At 34.8% G+C, this 23,697-nt stretch overlaps 1 protein-coding gene across 6 annotated transcripts in view; it reads right to left on the bottom strand.

Annotated features, from left to right (window-relative positions):
• Positions 1–23,697, bottom strand: part of VPS13B (vacuolar protein sorting 13 homolog B) — an 802,016-nt gene that overhangs the window by 734,536 nt on the left and 43,783 nt on the right. For all 6 annotated transcript variants that reach the window (XM_061172062.1, XM_061172061.1, XM_061172063.1 and 3 more), the window contains exons 5-6: positions 6,415–6,582; positions 2,409–2,590 (exon numbers count right to left, since the gene is read on the bottom strand). In XM_061172062.1, coding sequence (XP_061028045.1) covers positions 2,409–2,590; positions 6,415–6,582 — 350 coding nt within the window. The remainder of the gene's footprint in view (positions 1–2,408; positions 2,591–6,414; positions 6,583–23,697) is intronic.

Below are 23,697 nucleotides of genomic sequence, written 5' to 3'. Positions count from 1 at the left end.
ACTTATTTTTACTTTCCTCTAAGTTAGCCACATCCTAGAATGGACAATTAAATCTGTACTAATGATCAATAAGATTTTTTTATACAGTAAGGCTTCCCTATATCCATTACTTGCTTTCAAAATATATCTTGAATTCACCCTTAACATTCCCCAACTTTACTAGCAGATTCAAGTTCAAAGAAGGAAAGTAAGTTCATTGTCCTGAGACAGCGGCATAATTACTTTTGAATTAATACTTTTCCATGCTTATCTTTGCCTAAGAAGCTAATTCAAAAATAGAAGGAAAAAGTAACAGAATTTAAACAATGTGCACTGTATGATGCATAAGGAAAAAAAAAATACATACTCATGACTGAGCACTACCAAAGAAAAATGGGTGGATTTCACATATAAATACAAATTTAAGTACAATAAAGCTACATAAAATAGCAAGTGTTTTATGTTTTAAAAAATGTAATGTAAAAGTAATAAATAATTTATATAGCCATGCCCAAACAGGCACAGTAGTCAACACCAGTGTTCAGACTTAGAGCCGGCTTTTCCATTATAGTACAAAAGCCTGTAATTCAATAATAAAAATTCATTCCACATTAAAACTTAGTTATTAAAAGATCACAAGTCACTGTGTGAATTCTTCCTCAAAGACAGCTAAATAGGTAGACAGACAGACAAGAGGTACAGAAAACTGTTATGCAATAAAAGAACACAAGATTTACACTTAGAGAACAACTATATACATTAAAAATATTTACCAGTACCCTGGAGAAGAAAATGAAGCAACTGACAAAGGATTAATCTCCAAAATTTACAAGCAGCTCATGCAGCTCAATATCAAAAAAACAACAACCCAATCCAAAAATGGGCAGAAGACCTAAATAGACATTTCTCCAAAGAAGATATACAGATTGCCAACAAACACATGAAAGAATGTTCAACATCATTAATCATTAGAGAAATGCAAATCAAAACTACAATGCGATATCATCTCACACCGGTCAGAATGGCCATCATCAAAAAATCTACAAACAATAAATGCTGGAGAGGGTGTGGAGAAAAGGGAACCCTCATACACTGTTGGTGGGAAGGTAAATTGATACAGCCACTATGGAGGACAGTATGGAGGTTCCTTCAAAAACTAAAAATAGAACTACCATACGACCCAGCAATCCCACTACTGGGAATATACCATCAGAAAACCATAATTCAAAAAGAGTCATGTACCACAATGTTCACTGCAGCTCTATTTACAATAGTCAGGACATGGAAGCAACCTACGTGTCCACTGACAGATGAATGGATAAAGAAGATGTGGCACATATATACAATGTAATATTACTCAGCCATAAAAAGAAACGAAATTGAGTTATTTGTACTAAGGTGGATGGACCTAGAGTCTGTCATACAGAGTGAAGTAAGTAAGAGAAAAACAAATGCCGTATGCTAACACATACATATGGAAACTAAAAAAAAACAAAATGGTCATGAAGAACCTAGGGGCAAGACGGGAATAAAGACGCAGACCTACTAGAGAATGGACTTGAGGATACGGGGAGGGGGAAGGGTAAGTTGGGACAAAGTGAGAGAGTGGTAGTGTACATATGGACATATATACACTACCAAATGTAAAATAGATAGCTAGTGGGAAGCAGCTGCATAGCACAGGGAGATCAGCTCGGTGCTTTGTGACCACCTAGAGGGGTGGGATAGGGAGGGTGGGAGGGAGGGAGATGCAAGAGGGAAGAGATATGGGGATACATGTATATGTATAACTGATTCACTTTGTTATAAAGCAGAAACTAATACACCATTGGAAAGCAATTATATGCCAATAAAAATGGTAAATAAATAAATAAAAGCTCGTCTAAAAAAAAAAAAGACATTACTGAAAAATTCCCATTGACTTAAAATTGTAATTACATTTTGATACCACAGGTAAAAAGCTAAAATTTCCTAAACCAATAAACTAAGATATTAGGTAAGCAAATTTAAGTCTTGTAAAGTTACCTAAGAAAGATAAGGGTCAGTAACTATTGCTATCACATAAACAATTTATAAGGATTGAAATAAAGATTGATCCTCAGTCCACCATGGCTATAAACACACTTTTTGATATGATCTCCTCTATCTACTTGAAGAGAAAAACACTAATCAGGTGGACAAACTAAAAAAGAAACTACAGTCACAAAAAAAAAGTTGTCCTCAAAATAACTCTATTAGAACACACAATACCAAAAGTTATAATATGTAACAAATAACATAAAAGTTATAAATAAAACATTTTTACAAAAAATAATGGTTTATATATTTATGAGGTTAATTTCTTCTTCGCTTTTTAATAATAATTAGCATGCATGAAAGTCAATAAGGTAGAAACATGCAACTCAACTATTAGAAAAAGAAACACCTACTTTAATAACAGATGGCATCTTGGAATTTAGGTTATCATATGTAAAATGCAGACGTGTTCTGAAGGAACATTTGTACAATAAAGGATCCTGGTAAAATTCTATTTTACCACTAGCATTTCGTTTATCAAGACAAACTGTACAGTCAGAAAAACTGATAACCTTTCTCAGCACCAGATCAGTTGCTAAAAAGGAAAGAAAAACATTTTAAGTAAAAAGGAAAGTTAGAGGAAAAAAAGTCAATTATTTATTAGTATAACAGTAATAAAAATAATAGCAGAAATAAGATTAATAGCGCATTTAATACATGATGTCAGAATCTATAAAAGAACTTCTCATTTATTATATCATTTAAATCTTCCAACAACCTTAGGCACAATAATCCCCATTTTATATACAAAGAATCAAATAGAGCCTAAAGAAATGAAGCAGCTTGCCCCCAATTTGCTTGACACCTAACTACAAATTTAAGACAAAGTTTATGAAAAATTTTGCTACATTTCACTATCTGCAATGGAATATTAAATAACAATAAAATAAAATTCCTGAAAAACCATATTAAAAAAATATTTTGAGTAACAGTCGCTCATTTAACATTTATTTTACACTGAAAAACTTACTGCTACTCTCAAAAACTGCACTCTTCATTATGGTAGCCACCATCTATATGGTGTTATTTAAATTCACCTATGAATTAACTAAAATTATATAAAACTAAAATTTCAGGTCCTTGGTTACATTAGCCACATTTCATGTACTCAAAAGCCACATATAGTTAGTGGCTAGGGTATTAGACAATAAAAAATAAAACATTTCCATCATCACAGAATATTCTAGTGGTCAGCACGCCTCTAAATAATAACTAATGAAGAAATTACAAAATTACCAGTAATGGTATAAAGTTTGTTTTCAAGGGAATAAAAATGGAAACAATTGCTGGTAAAGTATCAAACTAGAAAATAAAACCTTTAGCAAATTTATTCCTAACTAATAAGCAATTCCTAGGTAAACATTAGGCCCAAATCTACTTGGTCAGTGACTTTCAGCTAGCAACTATCCACATGCTATGGCCATGGGAATCTTCAAAAGAATAAACTACACTTTCTATTTCTGAGTATATCCTGGCAACCTCTAATTAATTCAACATTTAATTTTCTTTCATTTTTTTGGATTTAAGTTTTTAGGAAGTATAAAGAGTATGCACATGTATGAAAACAGTAAAGTTTTATTAAGCAAATAAATTTCAAATTTGTCAGTTAGCTGAAAAGAACACAAACCTACCATATAATTTCATTTTACATAGTATATAAATGATTTAGTTACTGTTATTATATACATGTACATAAATTAAAGAAATTATCATAATAGGACAAGAAATGAAAGAAACCGGCTAGATGCTTCCTTCCCTCTCTTTATAATAATTATAATTCACTGAGTATTTGCTATTAGACACTACAGTAAATCTTTTACATCCATTATCTCTTATAATATTTATATGGCTCTGTTTAAAAGCTGTGGAACAAAGGCACAGTAAGGGTAAATAATCTGTAATGTTAGACAGTTTATAAAGAGCAGAGGTGTAATTCAAACTCTGACAACCTTACTCCAGAGCATATGTTCTTATCCATTATGCTATAAGAATATAAAGTGATCACATTTCAAGGATATCCTAGAAAATTTTTCAGTGAGAGAGGAAATTATTAAGCTTTGAAAAATATTTTTCTTAAACACGAATATAACAGGAACTATCTTAAAAAAATACAAAATGAATTCTGGTTCTGGTACTTACTTTACATAATGTACTACAATTTAATCTATAAAATGAGGATAATAACTATGTCTATCTAACAAGCACTGTGGAAAATGATTCTGCATTATTTTGAAAATGTGAATATTTGCATATCCTCCCATCTAACTAACCCACTCCTAAGTACTACATATGTCCTAAAGAAATGCTTACATGTATGCATAATGTTTTCAAGATTCATCCATGTTTTAGCATGTATCAGGACTTCATTCCTTTTTACAGCACTTTTTTAAAGCAATTAAATGATAAAATTTAATACAGCAGTTAACTCTAGGAGGAAGCAAGGGAACAGGACAGGAAAAAGTACATTGGAAGGGGCAAACTGTTAATGTTCTAGTTACTTAAAGGGTAAGCGTTCATTATATTGTGTTATAACAAGTGTATGTTACATAAATCCTTTTAAGTACCAAATGTTGCATTAAAAATTAATAAAAGGGGAAACAGTATCTACCTCAGAAGCTAAAGGATTCAAACAAGATAATTAACTAAAAATAACAACAAAAACAAAAAACAGCACCAGGCACAGCAGTTAACAAGCACTCAATAAATGGAAAATACTCTTTGCTGTCTTTACCACCACCATCATCATGAACTTTCATGTGGTATCATACTTGACTCTCATAAATACACTGGTAGGTTGGCAGTAATGATAATTCACATTTACAAATGACTTACCCAAGGTTGCACTAGGTTAGTGTTGGAGGGAAGACTTGAACCAAGATCTCCTAACTCCCAATCCAAGACTCTTTCTAATTCATTATAAATAACTTCCCAGAGTAATATTTGCTTTACTTCTATGTAAAAACTATAAATGACATTTCTTCCCCTAAAATGTCAACTCATTTATTCAATCCTGCATCATCCAGTTCTGTTTGTTTTCTATTTTTCATAACTTTTTATTTTGGCATTTTAACCAAATATTTCTTTCCACAGAGGATAAGAAGGAGGCATTGAAAATGTCTCAGAAGCAAAGTTTGGGCCCTTGCATATATGCTCTTATTTATGCCTCACAACGGAGCTGCAAGATCAGGATTATTCTTCATTATTAAAATGTGAAGGCCAAACCTTAAAGAACACACAAAAACAAAACTATATTCCAATTCTTCTAGTTCCTATTTGTACACCCTAACAAGGCAAGTTAAGTAACCTTGAGACTCAATTTCACTTTGCTTTCTTGTAACTAGGACTTAAAATAAGTAAATGAATATATGACTAAACGAATGAGAAAGGATATCACTTTATGGAATTGTAATGAGAATCTGAGAAAATGAATTTAAATAATAATAATAGCAGCTCATTTTCTGAGTGCTGACTATGTATAAGACACTTTTATGCTATGGTATGTATTTGAGGAAACTAAGCAACAGTGAAGTGAAGTAACTCACCCAAGGTCATACATCTCTATGAAGTTGGGAGAGCCAGGATTCAAACTCAGGTAGTCAACTTTAGTGCCATCACCTTTAACAATTATGTACAATGGCGAGTCACAAATAAAAGGTGTTCACAATAGTCTCCTTAATATGTTTTCCAAAAATACCCACTGCTTACCCTATCAGAACAGGTATCAACAAGTGTTGTGCCTTATTTAACTATTACGTCTTCTGACAAAACTAAGAAGCAGCACTATTTTTTTCAGAGCTCTTATTTCAAGGCTTGACACAGTGCCTACCTTCCATGTAGAACATAATAAATAAAATAATAATAAATATTTGGTAGTTATTAAATTATATTATTACTTAATAGTTCTTTTAATATAAGCAGAAGGAGAATGCAGCACATAATAAAGGAGGCTTTGGGATTATCCAAAAATCCCAAATATGCTCTGTAGTACACAAACCTAAAACATAAATCAGTAAGATACACTGTTTTGCCATTACTGAACTATGCAAAAGCAACATGTCCCCTTTTCCTCTTTCACAAACATTCAAAATTTTAACTAAGTATTATTTAATTTTTATTCCTTCAACCCATAGCATTGTAAAATACTATATATAATATTTGAAGCAAGAATGTGACTGGTAAGAAAGAATAAAAATTAATATAATTGTATGCTAAATTTTACATATGTGCATTTTTCCAGGCTGAAGGCATAAAGCTTTCATTAGACTTATCCAGGAGCCTCGCAGCCCAAAAAAAGGTTTAGAATCCAAGACAACTGTTTCAACAATAGAAAAGGCTATACTCTTCTTGACGTTTACTCACCAGAAATATCCATGAATGCACGATCCCACAATTCACCCACTGTATAGCATTCTGCAGAAGTGATGTTGACTGAAAGGACAATATCATCTTCAACATATTTTAGTATAAGATTATTTATAACAATATTTACGTTATTTACAACTCGTCTAATCAGACTCTGCACATAACCTATAAAATAGGGGAAAAAAGAATCCAATTAGAAGTTAAATCAATAAATAATTATTCTTAAAATGTTACTAAACTTAATGTATGTGAAAGATGGGTATCATTTATCATATTTTGCAAAGATGAAACTAACATTCAGATAAGTAAACAGGCTTGGCAAAGAGACACAGCTAATAAGTAGCAGATCCACCCCAACAAAAACAATTACAAAGAAGTTCTATATCATGAAGTTTCACATACTAAGAGAAACCATAGAAGCCATACCTTTTAACAACATAAGTCTAGATCCCATTCAAAGATTATCCTAATCTACAAGTACTTTGTCTGATTTCTGCCTATTTTATAAACGTTTTCCCAAATGAAACAATGTTACTATATACTGATTATACAATACATAAGAGGAAGAAGAGCTTCTTTAAGGTTATTTTTTCAGCTACCATTTTCTCTTCCTACTTTAAATACCCATAAAGACATTCAAAAACGAGGCCTGGAGGAAGAAAGATAGAAGAAACAAGACCATCATAATGGATTCAATGATCGCCACTTACTAATGTATAATACTGAAACACGGAAGGGGGGAGAATATGACTGAGGAAGAAAACATAGAAAGTATTAAAGAAAGAGGGGAAAAAGAACACAATGAGGAAGACAAAAGAGAAAAGTAGGGAAAGAAAGAAAACAGATAAAGCATAATGAGAATTCATAATCTCAAAAGTTTCTCACACACTAAATGTGTATGTAGATATATTATTGAGGAATATAATTGAAAATATAAGTGAAACTAAACCTAAACAGCATTTAAAAAGACAAAGGAGAAAAAGATTAAAAACTTTATTCAAATGCATTTTCCACTATAAAACCTATGTAAAAACTAATTAAAATTTTAGCTATTTCATGAAATAACTATCTGCTTGTATTCTTTAAACCAGAACTTTACTGACAAAATAGAATCAACTTCTGTCAGCAATTGACATTGTTAACACCTACACTGAAGCCTGCTAGAAGAAAGCTTACTTAAATTTATTCAACTGCAAATGCTTGCAAAAACCAACTCCTTCATTCATTACCAATGGATACAAATAGAAAAGAAATGTAGAATGACTAAGTTCAAGTTTTTCTCATATTAGCAGCTTTTAGAGTGCCAATTATCATATGCTATAAAATTAACATACAAAATATCAATAAATTTAGGGAACAAATATTTTACGAGAGTAGATGCTAAAATGATGCTTAACAAATTACGCTTCCAAAAGAAATTTTAAGTATCAAAATGTTCAACCTTAAAATGCATATTCCCCCCATGCTATCACTACTCAAGAGAGATGTTAAAAATGAACAGTTTCTGAGAAGTCAAGAAGCATGACTAACATTGGTTTTCCTATTTCTGAAAAACCTGTCATCAATAGAGAATTCATAAAATCCTCTTAAGAGTTTATGAGTTTTTATTGTCTCCCCTGCCCCAGAAGAAAAAAAAAAACTCTCAGAGACAGAACCAGAGAAAACATATAATGCAAAGTAACGAAAGAAACATAATACTGTAAATGTATTGTAACTGACAGAAAACCTACTGATGGATTTTTCATCTACTTTTTAATATCTTCTTTCAGTTTCTCATTATGCAAGCTGAGGTGAATAAGCCAAATCACCAAAGTAAAAGAATCAAGTATCTAAAAAGAACTACTTCTACAGAAGACTATTTATGTTTTTCTATTAAAACACGCAATGCCAAAGTAACAGCAACTAACCAACAGAATAAATGATACATTATCTCCTTAATCCCTCATAATAACTTAGTTCAAAGTTTGCTACAGAAAAATGTCAAAGAGCAGATCTAAGAGCTCTCATCACTCCATATTTAGAGACTCCCTAGGAATATATCTATTCAAGTGAAATAACAGTAATTCAGGTCTATTCCACAAGCATCTGAAAACGCAAGGTCACTCGGGATGAGAACCTCTAAGACGTCGTATAAGATGGCTCTAAAACAACAGCCTCCTACTAATCAACCTTTCCAGAAATTCTTATTATTATCCAACTCTCTCCCACCCACAAACCCCATTCCTCCAAACACATACATCTAATGCCCACAGGGCCAGAAAAAACACTATGAATTTTCATTGACTTTGCTCATGATCTTCCCTCTGTGTAGAACACTTTGTCCATTCTCCCATCTTGTTCAGGCCCAGTATGAATGTCCTCTGCCCCATATCCTCTTCTCCAATGTCCCTCACCCTACACATCAACATTAAGAAGACTGTATCACTTTTCTTGGGCTTATGTTACCTCATAAGCCTGTCATTTGTATATGTTTATGTATAATTACCTTCTCTGTTAAACTATGAAATCCTAGAGAGCAAAGATTATATCTTATTTATTTATCTGATATGATTAAATTAAATAGTGTATGGCAAATACTTGGGTTACAAACAGACAGTACTTGCAATCAGTTTATCCTAACATGATCACTAGGAAGCCAAGTTGCTCAAAAACAGAGATTCCATGGTTGATGACTTGGTTACAGCACCTAAAAACTCCCTCATCAAATTTTTGCTGTAAAATATTTTGGGGGGTTATGCATCATAATACAGGCAACTTATAGTTAAAGGAAAAGTTAGTTCTCTCTAATGTTCTTGCCTTTTTTGTAAGGTTGAAATTATTTCAAAACAAAACTTATTTAGAAGGTTAAGAATAAGGATTCCTTATTGATAATGCAGTAGAGAGGTTCTATAATACAAGAATTTTTTTTTTTTTAAATCCATCAGCTTTGGTAACTAAAAGATAACTTAGGGCAGTTACTGTAGGAGCTAAGGAAAATAGCTGTGAGTTGAAGATACTTATTACCAGCATTATTATTTAAGACAGTCAGAGAAGTTCTAAACAACTAAGGAAGGGTAAAAAAGAGAAATAAGTCTAAGTACTGACAAGAAGAACACAAAATCACCATTACATGAAGATGACTGTTTTTTATATAGAAAATCCAAAAGATATAACTGAAAAATACTGAATATCGATCAGCTAACAAAATATAAAAATCTGCTATTCTTCATAATGAAATGAAAAGATAATAAAATGGTTTAAAAAAATGATAATTCCAGCTAGCAATAAAAGATATGATAGTATTTTCCATCTATAAAAGTTTCAAAGAAATATTTTTTGATAATAAAAAACAGCATTGGAACAAAAATGTGCTTGTTAGAAAATACTGTTAACAAATTTTTCACAGGGAATAATTTGGTTACACATGCCAAAACCTTAAAATTACTCACAAATTTTGATTTTATAGTTGATAAGAATTTCTCCTAAGGAAATAAACAGAGGTGTGTGCAAACATACCTACCAGTATGTTTGTTAAAGCATTTTACAAAACAGAAAATGAAAAATAACCTAAATAACAAACAAAAAGGGACTGATTAAACAAACTATGGAACAGTTACACAATGTAATACATGCCAATGATTAAAATAACATTGTGAAAAAATTAATGTCCTTGAAACATGTTCCTAACATTAAAAAACACAAATTACAAAAAAAAATGTATATGTGTATGTGCACACACACACACAAAGAAACAAAAGTCTCTAAAAGGTTGTACATCAAAATGTTAACAGGTTCCAGGTTCTGGGTAAGATGAAGTAAGCACATTCCACTCTTTCTCACTGAAGGTAGCCAGAAAACCTGGAAACAAAGTATGGAGCAGCTATTTCAGGACACTGAAAAGTAAACAGTAAGCACGAGAGGGGAAATAGAAGAATGAAAATCAGAGCTTACAAAGACAAAACAAATAATAAAATGGTAGAAGTAAATTCAAACATATGGGTAATTATTCTAATTTAATTGTATTCTGGCCAGAGAGGATGGTCTTTATGATAATGATTCTTTGAAATTTGTCAAGAATTCCTTTTTGACCAAGTCTTTTTCAATGTCTATACATATCCAATGTGTGCATCAAAAGAATGTACACTGTCTTATCTGCTGGGTGCAGAGTTTTACATGTATCTATAAAACAATCTTGTTAATTGTGCTATTCAAAGACCCAGTTTGGGTTTGTCTGCTTGATCGATCACATTTCAAAGATAGGCTGTTAGGTACATACAAAGCCATCATATATTTTTTGGAGAACAGTAGCTTTTACTATAATTCAGCATCTATTATATACATCCATCAATGCTTTTGCCTTAAGTTTTATTTTGCCTGATCTTTATGTTATTTTTGGATAGTGCTTGTCTACTATACCATTTTCCATCTTTTCATTTTCAATTTTTCTTACCTCTCCATTTTACCTCTGTGTTTTAGAAGCCACACACACCTGGATAACCACTCCTTCCTTTTAGTATCCCAAAAATATTAATTGTGCTTCCTTAGAGCTCCTCTTCGCTTTGGTTTTGCACTGTAGTTAGTAGTTTACAAAATCTCCTATACTAAGCCATTAATTCTCTAAGGGCAAAAATAGCCTTCAACTAGCTGCTCCAGCATACAGCAATAAAGATTTGGGGAACTGAACAGCCTGCCTCCACTAAGCAATGTTTTGAAACTCAATCTAATTAGAATGAAATAAAAGCTCTCCAGTTATCACTTTTTCTGTTATAAACAAAATATACACGTTAGGTATCTTGAAGGTTATTGACAAAAGCATAACATACTTTTAAAATGATCAATATATTAATGAGAAAGAACACCTGTATGGCAGAAATGGCTAGCTATCCATCAATATTTTGTGCTTCCCCTTCCAGAATGTACAATTGTTTCTGAGATATGACTTCTAAGATATACATAACATCCATGAAGATAGTTTTCCTCAATGAAATTTGAGAAGGATATATATCACCTCCAACCTGGGGGTAGTAAGAAGTAGATAGGTCTTCTCCAGATTCTCCTCTTAAAAAGGCTGAAAGCAGGTCTGCAGACCTACTAGAGAATGGACTTGAGGATATGGGGAGGGGGAAGGGTAAGCTGGGACAAAGTGAGAGAGTGGCATGGACATATATACACTACCAAACGTAAAACAGATAGCTAGTGGGAAGCAGCTGCATAGCACAGGGAGATCAGCTCGGTGCTTTGTGACCACCTAGAGGGGTGGGATAGGGAGGGTGGGAGGGAGGGAGACGCAAGAGGGAAGAGATATGGGGACATATGTATATGTATAACTGATTCACTTTGTTATAAAGCAGAAACTGACACACCATTGTAAAGCAATTATACTCTAATAAAGATGTTTAAAAAAAAGGAAAAAAAAAAAAAAAGGCTGAAAGCAGTATAATTCAAAGCCTGAGTAGGGCATAGCAGAGCCTCAAGATGAAAGGAGCCTGGGCTTCTGACAGAACACTGCCTTGACTGGTACATAAAGAAAATAAACACTTTTGTCCTGCTAATCCCCTGAAATTTAGACGTTAAGGTGTCCACCACTTAACTTACACATCTGGTCATTGTTTTTTGTTGTTTTTTTTTTTTAAGTTTTTCCTGAAACTGTTAATAGAAAATGTTAAAAACAGTAAAAGCATAAAAATAGAAGAGGTAAAATAAGCTCTGAATTTCTTTTTCATTTACAACAAGGTTCTCTCTATTCTTAGATGTTCCAGAAAGGAACAGTGATTAGATAGCTTAAATTGCTGAGCTTCCCCACAGGCAAGTAGACAAGAAATGATTGTGCTATCTTCTATAAAAATACACTGCCATTTTTGGCTCAGGCTCTTGAACAGCTGATATATTACAAATATTCTTAAATTATCTGATAACCTCTCCAACTATTATTAAACTCCCTTCAAGAGTTTTTTTTCAGAAAACCAAGCCCTAACAGCCTAAGGTGGCAAGCATTAAGCAAACACACACACACACACACACACCCCTTCCATTTCATATTCAATATTTTCTGCAGAAAACAAAATCTTGAATAAATGACTACTAATTTAATAATATATACCTCATGTATACCACAGGTATTGTAAAGTATATAAGGTATTCCTCATCTACACCAAAATATCTAAGTTTCCAATTTCTCATCCACAAAACGTAAGCTAGATCAGAGGCTTAGCTGGGGCCTATAGATAGACTTCAGTGAGTATGTGAATACCCCAAAGTCACATGCAAATTTTAAATGTGCCTATGTGGGTCTATAACTTTGTCAACAGATTTTCAAGCGTCCATATCCCAAAAAAGATAGACTGCTAGACCAGAAAAATCAGAAGTAGCTTCTTATTCTACATTTCAATGACTCTATGATTCTGATTATCGATCTCCGAAAACCCTGTGTGATTTTATGCAGTTCAGTTTTTATGCAGTGCAGTAAATACATAAATGGCTATTATGAACCAGACATTGTATCAGATCGCAACTGGCCAAATGAGGCTGTGCCATCTGTTGTTATAAATAAAGTTTTATTGGAACACAGTCACAAACATTAGTTTATTTACGGTTTATGGCTGATTTCACAGTACATCAAAAAAGTGGAATAGCTGTAACAGAAAATATATGGCTTGCAAAGCCTAAAATATTTAATAACTGGCCCTTTACAGAAAATATTTCCTGACCTCCATGCTAGATGATGAAGATCAAAGATGTCTAGGTCACAACTTCAGACCCAGTGGGCGACATAATTTTTAATTTATCTATACCCTAAATATTTCCATTACACCCTGTGTGTTTGTACATACATATATTGGGTTGGCCAAAAACTTTAACTGGCTTTTCCGTAAGATGACTCTAGTAGTGCTTAGTTGTCTTTAACTTCATTTGAAACAATTTTGTTAGACTGTATTGTGACAGCTATCATATCGGCGTGCATTTAAAAAAAATTATCAAAATTGGTGAATTTTTGTGTAGCCATTTTAATACTGAAGATGGAAGGAAAAGAGCAACATTTTCGGCATATTATGCTCTATTATTTCAAGAAAGGTAAAAACACAACTGAAACGCAAAAAAAGATTTCTGCGATGTATGGAGAAGGTGCTGTGACTGATAGCACGTGTCAAAAGTGGTTTACAAAGTTTTGTGCTGGAGATTTCTCGCTGGACCATGCTCGACGGTCGGATAGACCAGTTGAAGCTGATAACGATCAAATCGAGACATTAATTGAGAAAACTCAATGTTATACTATGTGGGCGATAGCCAACATACTCAAAATACCCAAATCAAACACTTAAAATCATTTGCACCAGCTTGGTTATGTAAATTGATCTGATGTTTGGGTTCCAGTGGGTAAGTTAAGCGAAAAAAAAACTTTTTTTTTTCTTTTTTAAATTTTTGAACTTATTTTTATTATACAGCAGGTTATTAGTCATCCATTTTATACACATCAGTGTATACATGTCAATCCCAATCGCCCAATTCATCACCTACCACCACCACGCCCTCCCAGCAGCTTTCCCCCCTTGGTGTCCATACGTGTGTTCTGTACATCTGTGTCTCAACTTCTGCCCTGGAAACCAGTTCATCTGTACCATTTTTCTAGGTTCCACATATATGCGTTGATATACGATATTTGTTTTTCCCTTTCTGACTTACTTCACTCTGTATGACAGTCTCTAGATCCATCCACGTCTCAACAAATGACCCAATTTCGTTCCTTTTTATGGCTGAGTAATATTCCACTGTATATATGTACCACACCTTCTTTATCCATTCATCTGTCGACGGGCTCTTAGGTTGTTTCCAAGACTTGACTATTGTAAATAGTGCTGCAATGAACACTGGGGTGCATGTCGTTTGGAATTATGGTTTTCACTAGGTATATGCCCAGTAGTGGGATTGCTGGATCATATGGTAATTCTATTTTTAGTTTTTTAAGGAACCTCCATACTGTTCTCCATAGTGGCTGTATCAATCTACATTCCCACCAAGAGTGCAAGAGGGTTCTCTTTTCTCCACACCCTCTCCAACATTTGTTGTTTGTAGATTTTCTGATGACGCGCATCCTAAGTGGTGTGAGGTGATACCTCATTGTAGTTTTGATTTGCATTTCTCTAATAATTAGTGATGGTGAGAAGCTTTTCATGTGCTTCTTGGCCATCTGTATGTCTTCTTTGGAGAAATGTCTATTTAGGTCTTCTGCCCATTTTTGGATTGGGTTGTTTGTTTTTTCAATATTGAGCTGCATGAGCTGTTTATATATTTTGGAGATTAATACTCTGTCCGTTGATTCATTTGCAAATATTTTCTCCCATTCTGAGGGTTGTCTTTTTGTCTTGTTTATGGTTTCCTTTGCTGTGCAAAAGCTTTGAAGTTTCATTAGGTCCCATTGTTTATTTTTGTTTTCATTTTCATTACTCCAGGTGGTGGATCAAAAAAGATCTTGCTGTGATTTATGTCAAAGAGTTTTCTTCCTATGTTTTCCTCTAAGAGTTTTATAGTGTCCAGTCTTATATTTAGGTCTCTAATCCATGTTGAGTTTATTTTTGTGTATGGTGTTAGGGAGTGTTCTAATTTCATTCTTTTACATGTAGCTGTCCAGTTTTCCCAGCACCACTTATTGAAGAGACTGTCTTTTCTCCATTGTATATCCTTGCCTCCTTTCTCATAGATTAGTTGACCATAGGTGCGTGGGTTTATCTCTGGGCTTTCTATCTTGTTCCATTGATCTATGTTTCTGTTTTTGTGCCAGTAGCATATTGTCTTGATTACTGTAGCTTTGTAGTATAGTCTGAAGTCAGGGAGTCTGATTCCACCAGCTCTGATTTTTTCCCTCAAGACTGCTTTGGCTATTCAGGGTCTTTTGTGTCGCCACACAAATTTTAAGATTTTTTATTCTAGTTCCATAAAAAATGCCATTGGCAATTTGATAAGGATCGCATTGAATCTGTAGATTGCTTTGGATAGTATAGTCATTTTCACAGTATTGATTCTTCCAATCCAATATCTCTCCATCTGTTGGTATCATCTTTCATTTCTTTCATCAGTGTCTTATAGTTTTCTGCATACAGGTCTTCTGTCTCCCTAGGTAGGTGTATTCCTAGGTATTTTATTCTTTTTGTTGCCATGGTAAATAGGAGTGTTTCCTTAATTTCTCTTTCAGATTTTTCATCATTACTGTATAGGAATGCAAGAGATTTCTGTGCATTAATTTTGTATCCTGAAACTTTACCAAATTCATTGATTAGCTCTAGTAGTTTTCTGGTGGCATCTTTAGGATTCTCTATGTATAGTATCATGTCATCTGCAAACAGTGACAGTTTTACTTCTTCTTTTCCAATTTGTATTCCTTTTGTTTCTTTTTCTGCTCTGATTGCCGTGGCTAGGACTTCCAAAACTATGTTGAATAATAGTGGTGAGAGTGGACATCCTTTTCTTGTTCCTGATCTTAGAGGAAATGCTTTCAGTTTTTCACCATTGAGAATGATGTTTGCTGTGGGTCTGTGGTATATTGCCTTTATTAGGGCGAGGTAGGTTCCCTCTACGTCCACTTTCTGGAGAGTTTTTATCATAAATGGGTGTTGAATTTTGTCAAAAGCTTTTTCTGCATCTACTGAGATGATCATATGGTTTTTCTTCTTCAATTTGTTAATATGGTGTATCACACTGACTGATTTACGTACATTGAAGAATCCTTGCACCACTGGGATAAATCCCACTTGATCACTGTGTATGATCCTTTTAATGTAGTGTTGGATTCTGTTTGCCAGTATTCTGTTGAGGATTTTTGCATCTATATTCATCAGTGATATTGGTCTGTAATTTTCTTTTCTTGTAGTATCTTTGTCTGGCTTTGGTATCAGGGTGATGGTGGCCTCATAGAATGAGTTTGGGAGTGTTCCTTCCTCTGCAATTTTTTGGAAGAGTTTGAGAAGGATGGGTGTTAGCTCTTCTCTAAATGTTTCATAGAATTCACTTGTGAAGCCATCTGGTCCTGGACTTTTGTTTGTTGGAAGATTTTTAATCACAGTTTCAATTTCATTCCTTGTGATTGGTCTGTTCATATTTTCTATTTCTTCCTGGTTCAGTCTTGGAAGGTTATACCTTTCTAAGAATTTGTCCATTTCTTCCAGGTTGTCCATTTTATTGGCACAGAGTTGCCTGTAGTAGTCTCTTAGGATGCTTTGTATTTCTGCGGTGTCTGTTGTAACTTCTCCTTTTTTATTTCTAATTTTATTGATTTGAGTCCTCTCCCTCTTTTTCTTGATGAGTCTGGCTAATGGTTTATCAGTTTTGTTTATCTTCTCAAAGAACCAGCTTTTAGTTTTATTCATCTTTGCTATTGTTTTCTTTGTTTCTGTTTCATTTGTTTCTGCTCTGATCTTTATGATTTCCTTCCTTCTACTAACTTTGGGTTTTGTATGTTCTTTCTCTGGTTCCGTTAGGTGTAAGGTTAGGTTGTTTATTTGAGATTTTCTTGTTTCTTGAGGTAGGATTGTATTGCTATAAACTTCCCTCTTAGAACTGCTTTTGCTGCATCCCATAGGTTTTGGATCGTCGTGTTTTCATTGTCATTTGTCTCTAGGTATTTTTTGATTTCCTCTTTGATTTCTTCAGTGATCTCTTGGTTATTTAGTAACGTATTGTTTAGCCTCCATGTGTTTGTGTTGTTTACGTTTATTTTTCTGTAATTCATTTCTAGTCTCATAGCATTGTGGTCAGAAAAGATGCTTGATATGATTTCACTTTTCTTAAATTTACTGAAGCTTGATTTGTGACCCAAGATGTGATCTATCCTGGAGAATGTTCCGTGCACACTTGAGAAGAAAGTGTAATCTGCTGTTTTTGCATGGAATGTCCTACAAATATCAATTAAATCTATCTGGTCTATTGTGTCATTTAAAGCTTCTGTTTCCTTATTTATTTTCATTTTGGATGATCTGTCCATTGGTGTAAGTGAGGTGTTAAAGTCCCCCACTATTATTGTGTTACTGTCGATTTCCTCTTTTATAGCTGTTAGCAGTGGCCTTATGTATTTAGGTGCTCCTATGTTCGGTGCATATATATTTATAATTGTTATATCTTCTTCTTGGATTGATCCCTTGATCATTATGTAGTGTTCTTCCTTGTCTCTTGTAACATTCTTTATTTTAAAGTCTATTTTATCTGATATGAGTATTGCTATTCCAGCTTTCTTTTGATTTCCATTTGCATGGAATATCTTTTTCCATCCCCTCACTTTCAGTCTGTAGGTGTCCCTAGGTCTGAAGTGGGTCTCTTGTAGACAGCCTATATATGGGTCTCGTTTTTGTATCCATTCAGCAAGCCTGTGTCTTTTGGTTGGAGCATTTAATCCATTCACGTTTAAGGTAATTATCGATATGTATGTTCCTATTACCACTTTCTTAATTTTGGGGGGTTTGTTTTTGTAGGTCCTTTTCTTCTCTTGTGTTTCCCACTTAGAGAAGGTCCTTTAGCATTTGTTGTAGAGCTGGTTTTGTGGTGCTGAATTCTCTTAGCTTTTGCTTGTCTGTAAAGCTTTTGATTTCTCCATCGAAATCTAAATGAGATCCTTGCCGGGTAGAGTAATCTTGGTTGTAGGTTCTTCCCTTTCATCACTTTAAGTATATCATGCCACTCCCTTCTGGCTTGTAGAGTTTCTGCTGAGAAATCAGCTGTTAACCTTATGGGAGTTCCCTTGTATGTTATTTGTCGTTTTTCCCTTGCTGCTTTCAGTAATGTTTGTCTTTAATTTTTGCCAATTTGATTACTCTGTGTCTCGACGTGTTTCTCCTTTGGTTTATCCTGTATGGGACTCTCTGTGCTTCCTGGACTTGGGTGGCTATTTCCTTTCCCATGTTAGGGAAGTTTTTGACTATAATCTCTTCAAATATTTTCTCGGGTCCTTTCTCTCTTCTCCTTCTGGGACCCCTATTATGCGAATGTTGTTGCATATAATGTTGTCCCAGAGGTCTCTTAGGCTGTCTTCATTTCTTTTCATTCTTTTTACTTTATTCTGTTCCACAGCAGTGAATTCCACCGTTCTCTCTCCCAGGTCACTTATCTGTTCTTCTGCCTCAGTTATTCTGCTATTGATTCCTTCTAGTGTAGTTTTCATTTCAGTTATTGTATTGTTCATCTCTGTTTGTTTGTTCTTTAATTCTTCTAGGTCTTTGTTAAATATTTCTTGCATCGTCTCGATCTTTGCCTCCATTCTTTTTCTGAGGTCCTGGATCATCTTCACTATCATTATTCTGAATTCTTTTTCTGGAAGGTTGCCTATCTCCACTTCATTTAGTAGTTTTTCTGGGGTTTTATCTTGTTCCTTCATCTGGTACATAGCCGTCTGCCTTTTCATCTTGTCTATCTTTTTGTGAATGTGGTTTTTGTTCCACAGGCTGCAGGACTGTAGTTCTTCTTGCTTCTGCTCTCTGCCCTCTGGTGGATGCAGCAATCTAAGAAGCTTGTGCAAGTTTCCTGATGGGAGGGATTGGTGGTGGGTAGAGCTGACTGTTGCTCTGGTGGGCAGAGCTCTGTAAAACTTTAATCCACTTGACTGCTGATGGGTGGGGCTGGGTTCCCTCCCTGTTGGTTGTTTGGCCCGAGGCAACCCAACACTGGAGGCTACCTGGGCTCTTTGGTGGGGCTAATGGCAGACTCTGGGAGGGCTCACGCCAAGGAGTACTTCCCGGTACTTCTGCTGCCAGTGTCCTTGTCCCCACGGTGAGCCACAGCCACCACCCGCCTCTGCAGGAGACCCTCCAACACTAGCAGGTAGGTCTGGTTCAGTCTCCCCTGGGGTCACTGCTCCTTCCCCTGGGTCCCGATGTGCACACTACTTTGTGTGTGCCCTCTAAGAGTGGAGTCTCTGTTTCCCCCAGTCCTGTCAAAGTCCTGCAATCAAATCCCACTAGGCTTCAAAGTCTGATTCTCTAGGAATTCCTCCTCCCGTTGCCAGACCCCCAGGTTGGGAAGCCTGACATGGGGCTCAGAACCTTCATTCCAGTGGGTGGACTTCTGTGGTATAAGTGTTCTCCAGTCTGTGAGTCACCCACCCAGCAGTTATGGGCTTTGATTTTACTGTGATTGCACCCCTCCTACCGTCTCACCGTGGCTTCTCCTTTGTCTTTGGATGTGGGGTATCTTTTTTGGTGAGCTCCAGTGTCTTCCTATTGATGACTGTCCAGCAGCTAGTTGTGATTCTGGTGTTCTCGCAAGAGGGAGTGAGAGCATGAAAAAAACCTTCTTGACCATATTTCCACATGTGATTCTCTACTGAAACGTAACGAAAACGTTCCGTTTTTAAAACAAATTGTGACGATCAATGAAAAGTGAATACTGTACAATAATGTGGAACGGAAGAGATCATGGGGCAAGAAAAATGAACCACCACCAACCACACCAAAGGCCAGTCTTCATCCAAAGAAGGTGATGCTATGTATATGGTGGGATTGGAAGCTCCTCTATTATGAGCTCCTTCCGGAAAACCAAACAGTTAATTCCAAGTACTGGTCCCAGTTAGACCAACTGAAAGCAGCACTCGATGAAAAGCATCCGGAATTAGTCAACAGAAAACGCATAATCTTCCATTAGGATAACGCAAGACCGCGTGTTTCTTTGATGACCAGACTAAAACTGTTACAGCTTGGCTGGGAAGTTCTGATTCATCCACCATATTCACCAGACATTGCACCTTCGGATTTCCATTCATTTCGGGCTTTATAAAATTCTCTTAATGGAAAAAATGTCAATTCCCTAGAAGACTGTTCTTTGCACAAAAAGATAAAAAGTTTTGGGAAGATGGAAACATGAAGTGGCCTGGAAAATGGCAGAACGTAGTGGAACAAAACTGTGAATATGTTGGTCAATAAAGTACTTGGTGAAAATGAAAAATGTGTCATTTATTTTTGCTTAAAAACCGAAGGAACTTTTTGGCCAACCCAATACCTATATTCTGAGTAAAAGGGTAAGGAGAAAAAAAGGGAAGAGACAATTACATGACAAAATCAAGAAAGAGGAAGCTATGCATTAGAAAACAAAATTTATCTGAGCTTCCTAGCAAATAAGTAGAAAAAAACTTTAATGAAAAAATATTTAACAAGAAAAAACATATCCGTTAATTAAGAGGTCCTGAATAAATTAAAGGACAATACCCTTAAAGCCATTTTAGAGAAAATGCAGAAGCAGCCCACAAAAGGCTGGCTTCTTACAATGACCTTCAACAAAACCAAAGGTTGTACACTTCAGAGAGCATAGGACTAAATAATCCAGGTATGTAGCTTAGACGTAATCTCACTTCTAAGCTAGATAAAGTACAGAGAATATTGAGGAAAGCATGAATGAAGAAAGAAATAAATGAAACATCCTTAAACTTTCTCTCTAAACAGGAATTGTCAACATATCTTACTGAGTATCCTAGGCCCACAATTCAAAACTGTTATTAAAAGTAATTGAAGGTTCTGGCCTATATATCATTAACTGAAAGAAAATGTGTATGGTTCAAATCAGTCAGATTCAAACTCTTTTGACCTCTCTCCCAGTAAGAAATATTACATCATAACCCAGCAAAGCACACATATACGCATAAGTTTCTTGAAATATGATTAACCTTTGCTACATGCCCCACACTATGCGGTTTTCTATTCTATGTTACATATTTTTTAAATGCTTGCCATGACCCACTAAATTGCTTCCACAATGCACTCAGTGGTCAGGATGCATAATCTAAAAAAGACTGTTCCAGATAACAAGACCAGAAATTGCAAAGAAAATATGAGATATCGACTTGTGTTTCTTTCCTATTAGGGGGGTGCCCATCCTTCAAGATATAGAACAAACAACTATTCGCAACACCAAAACTTTTCTCAAAAAGCATCTCTGAATCTATGTAAATGTTTGAACTCCAAAATTATAACCACAGATGCTGGAAGAGATAACTTTGCCCTAGAAAATTTTGAGAACGGGAATTCATCTCTACCATGAAAGAACCTTAATACAGGTTCTTTCCAGGTAAGATAACATTGCCAGAAATGAGTCCTCAAATAACCATGAGTTAATCTTGAAATAAAATGATTTACCATTATCCAACTGGACTATCAAATTATCCCTTTTTTTTCCTTTGGCAATATTAAGTTTAGCTGCTCTGCCTTCCGGTAATTGTCCATCAAGTTCAGTTACTTCCTAAAGCAACTCCTTTAACTGTGATTTTTGTCACAGCATAAAAGAGGATATGAGTCCTGTTAGGTAAGGCAGAAAAGCACCTGTTAATCCAAAAGCTACCTCAAGTAGTTCAGTAGAACACAGCTCTGTTTTATGCCACTAAAAATAGGATGTTTTATGTTACGTTTATTTTTATGTTTTATGCTCCTAAAAATAGGTCAGTTCTCCCAATCCTGAATATCAGTATAAATTCCAATACAGTCTCTAAAGAATCATTAAAAGTCTGGGACCTGTTCTGAGTACATGCAAGTTAGCCCACAGAAGATTTTTAATCTGTGAAATCAACAACTGACAAAAGCTTAAATTTTTCTTAAACAAGTTCTTTCTTAAAAGAAAAAAAAAATGTAATAAGACTCAACAGTTAAACCTAAAACTGATTATTCTTTGCCAGGATACTGATGGAGAGAGTTGTATACAATGAGCTGGCTTAGGAAGTTTTAAGGGGATATGTAGTCAGAAATTTGGAGGGTAAAGGGGTTGCCCATTTCATAAATAAGAATAAGCTATAGTTTAATTTACAGTTTAATTATATTCACCAGGGATTTCTCCCAAGGAGTTAATAATTATGAAAAGAATTTAGAAAGCTCTTTAACCATCATAACTACTCTAAGTAGAATTAGAAACATTCAGAAGTAAAATAACTTCTTCTGGCACCTTCTCCAGCCATAGCAATTAATCTATTTATTCTAAGGACAGAGAGAATACTGAGATCTGTTAGGTAAAGTTCCTAAGAACACAAAGCATCAGCATTAACATCAGTATAACACCAGTTAAATATGTTCAATTCAAATGTAATTTAGAACCTATATTTGAGGGAGGAGGGCTATGAAATGATGTACCTAATGGCAACCTCTTACAAGTAAAGTAGATGGTGCCAGAAGACTATCAAAAATTAACAGGTTTGAAATTGAGTTGAACTTAGGTTGAAACCAGCTTACAAACCTTTGGGGCAGAAAACAAGTGTATACCAATGTCAGCTATACCTCAAAAAAAAGAAGTAACTGATAAATAAAATCGAAAGAGAAGTGACTGATAACTACTAACTGTAAAAAGGCAGCAATGCACTTTGGCCACAGAGCTGACATGTAACAATTATTGGTTTTTTTCCTTCATTAAACATTTATCAAGGAACTGTTATTTGTAAGCCACTACTCCTCCAGATAAATAAAAATTTCAGTTTCCTTTGTTTATCAAGAAGCAAGAGGAACAAAGAGACTATAAGTAGAGTCAGAGGCAAGTCTTTGCTTGGAGAGCATGTAAGAAAGCAACTATACTCCAATAAAAATTTTTTTTAAAAATCCCAGTTATCATCTTAAAATGTAAAAAAAGATTTGGGTCTCCTTAGGTGTTGATTTTGCATCAGATAAATTAGCCTATTTTCAGAGTTCTCTGTGAGTGAAAACAGGATTGGGATCCACCTTTTAGGTACTGGAACTATTATAACTAAGGAAGAAAGTCCTGAGTCCCCAAGAAGAGCTGACTTCCATCCCTCTTCTCTGCTTCCCTGATGACAACAAATAACTATAAGATTGTGAGTGTAATGAAGAAACAAACAGAAACAGAAAAAGAATGAAATACTTGCACTGACACTTCGCTCTGCAAAATCGCCACATGGAAAAGACTGTAACTATTATACAAACATTTCAAGCAATACAGAGCTAACTTAAATTTCTGGGAATTTTTTTTTTTTTTAACATCTTTATTGGAGTATAATTGCTTTACAATGGTGTGTTAGTTTCTGCTTTATAACAAAGTGACTCAGTTATACATATACTATGTTCCCATATCTCTTCCCTCTTGCGTCTCCCTCCCTCCCACCCTCCCTATCCCACCCCTCTAGGTGGTCACAAAGCACCGAGCTGATCTCCCTGTGCTATCTGGGAACTTTTTATACAATGATAAGACTATTGTTTAACTTAATGATGTAATGAGTGCTTATCTTACCCAGAACAATATGTCTCCTTTTTATTTAATGTGAAACACTGTTAAAAGCATCAGATGTGCACTAGTGTTCCATGAAGATGTATTTGATTCCTGACCTTTAATCTAGGAAAAATT

The sequence above is a fragment of the Eubalaena glacialis genome, chromosome 17 (assembly GCF_028564815.1).
Source record: "Eubalaena glacialis isolate mEubGla1 chromosome 17, mEubGla1.1.hap2.+ XY, whole genome shotgun sequence".
Lineage (NCBI taxonomy): Eukaryota > Metazoa > Chordata > Mammalia > Artiodactyla > Balaenidae > Eubalaena > Eubalaena glacialis.
The sequence above is the reverse complement of the archived record's forward strand: the minus strand, read 5'-3'. Positions and strand labels throughout refer to the sequence as shown.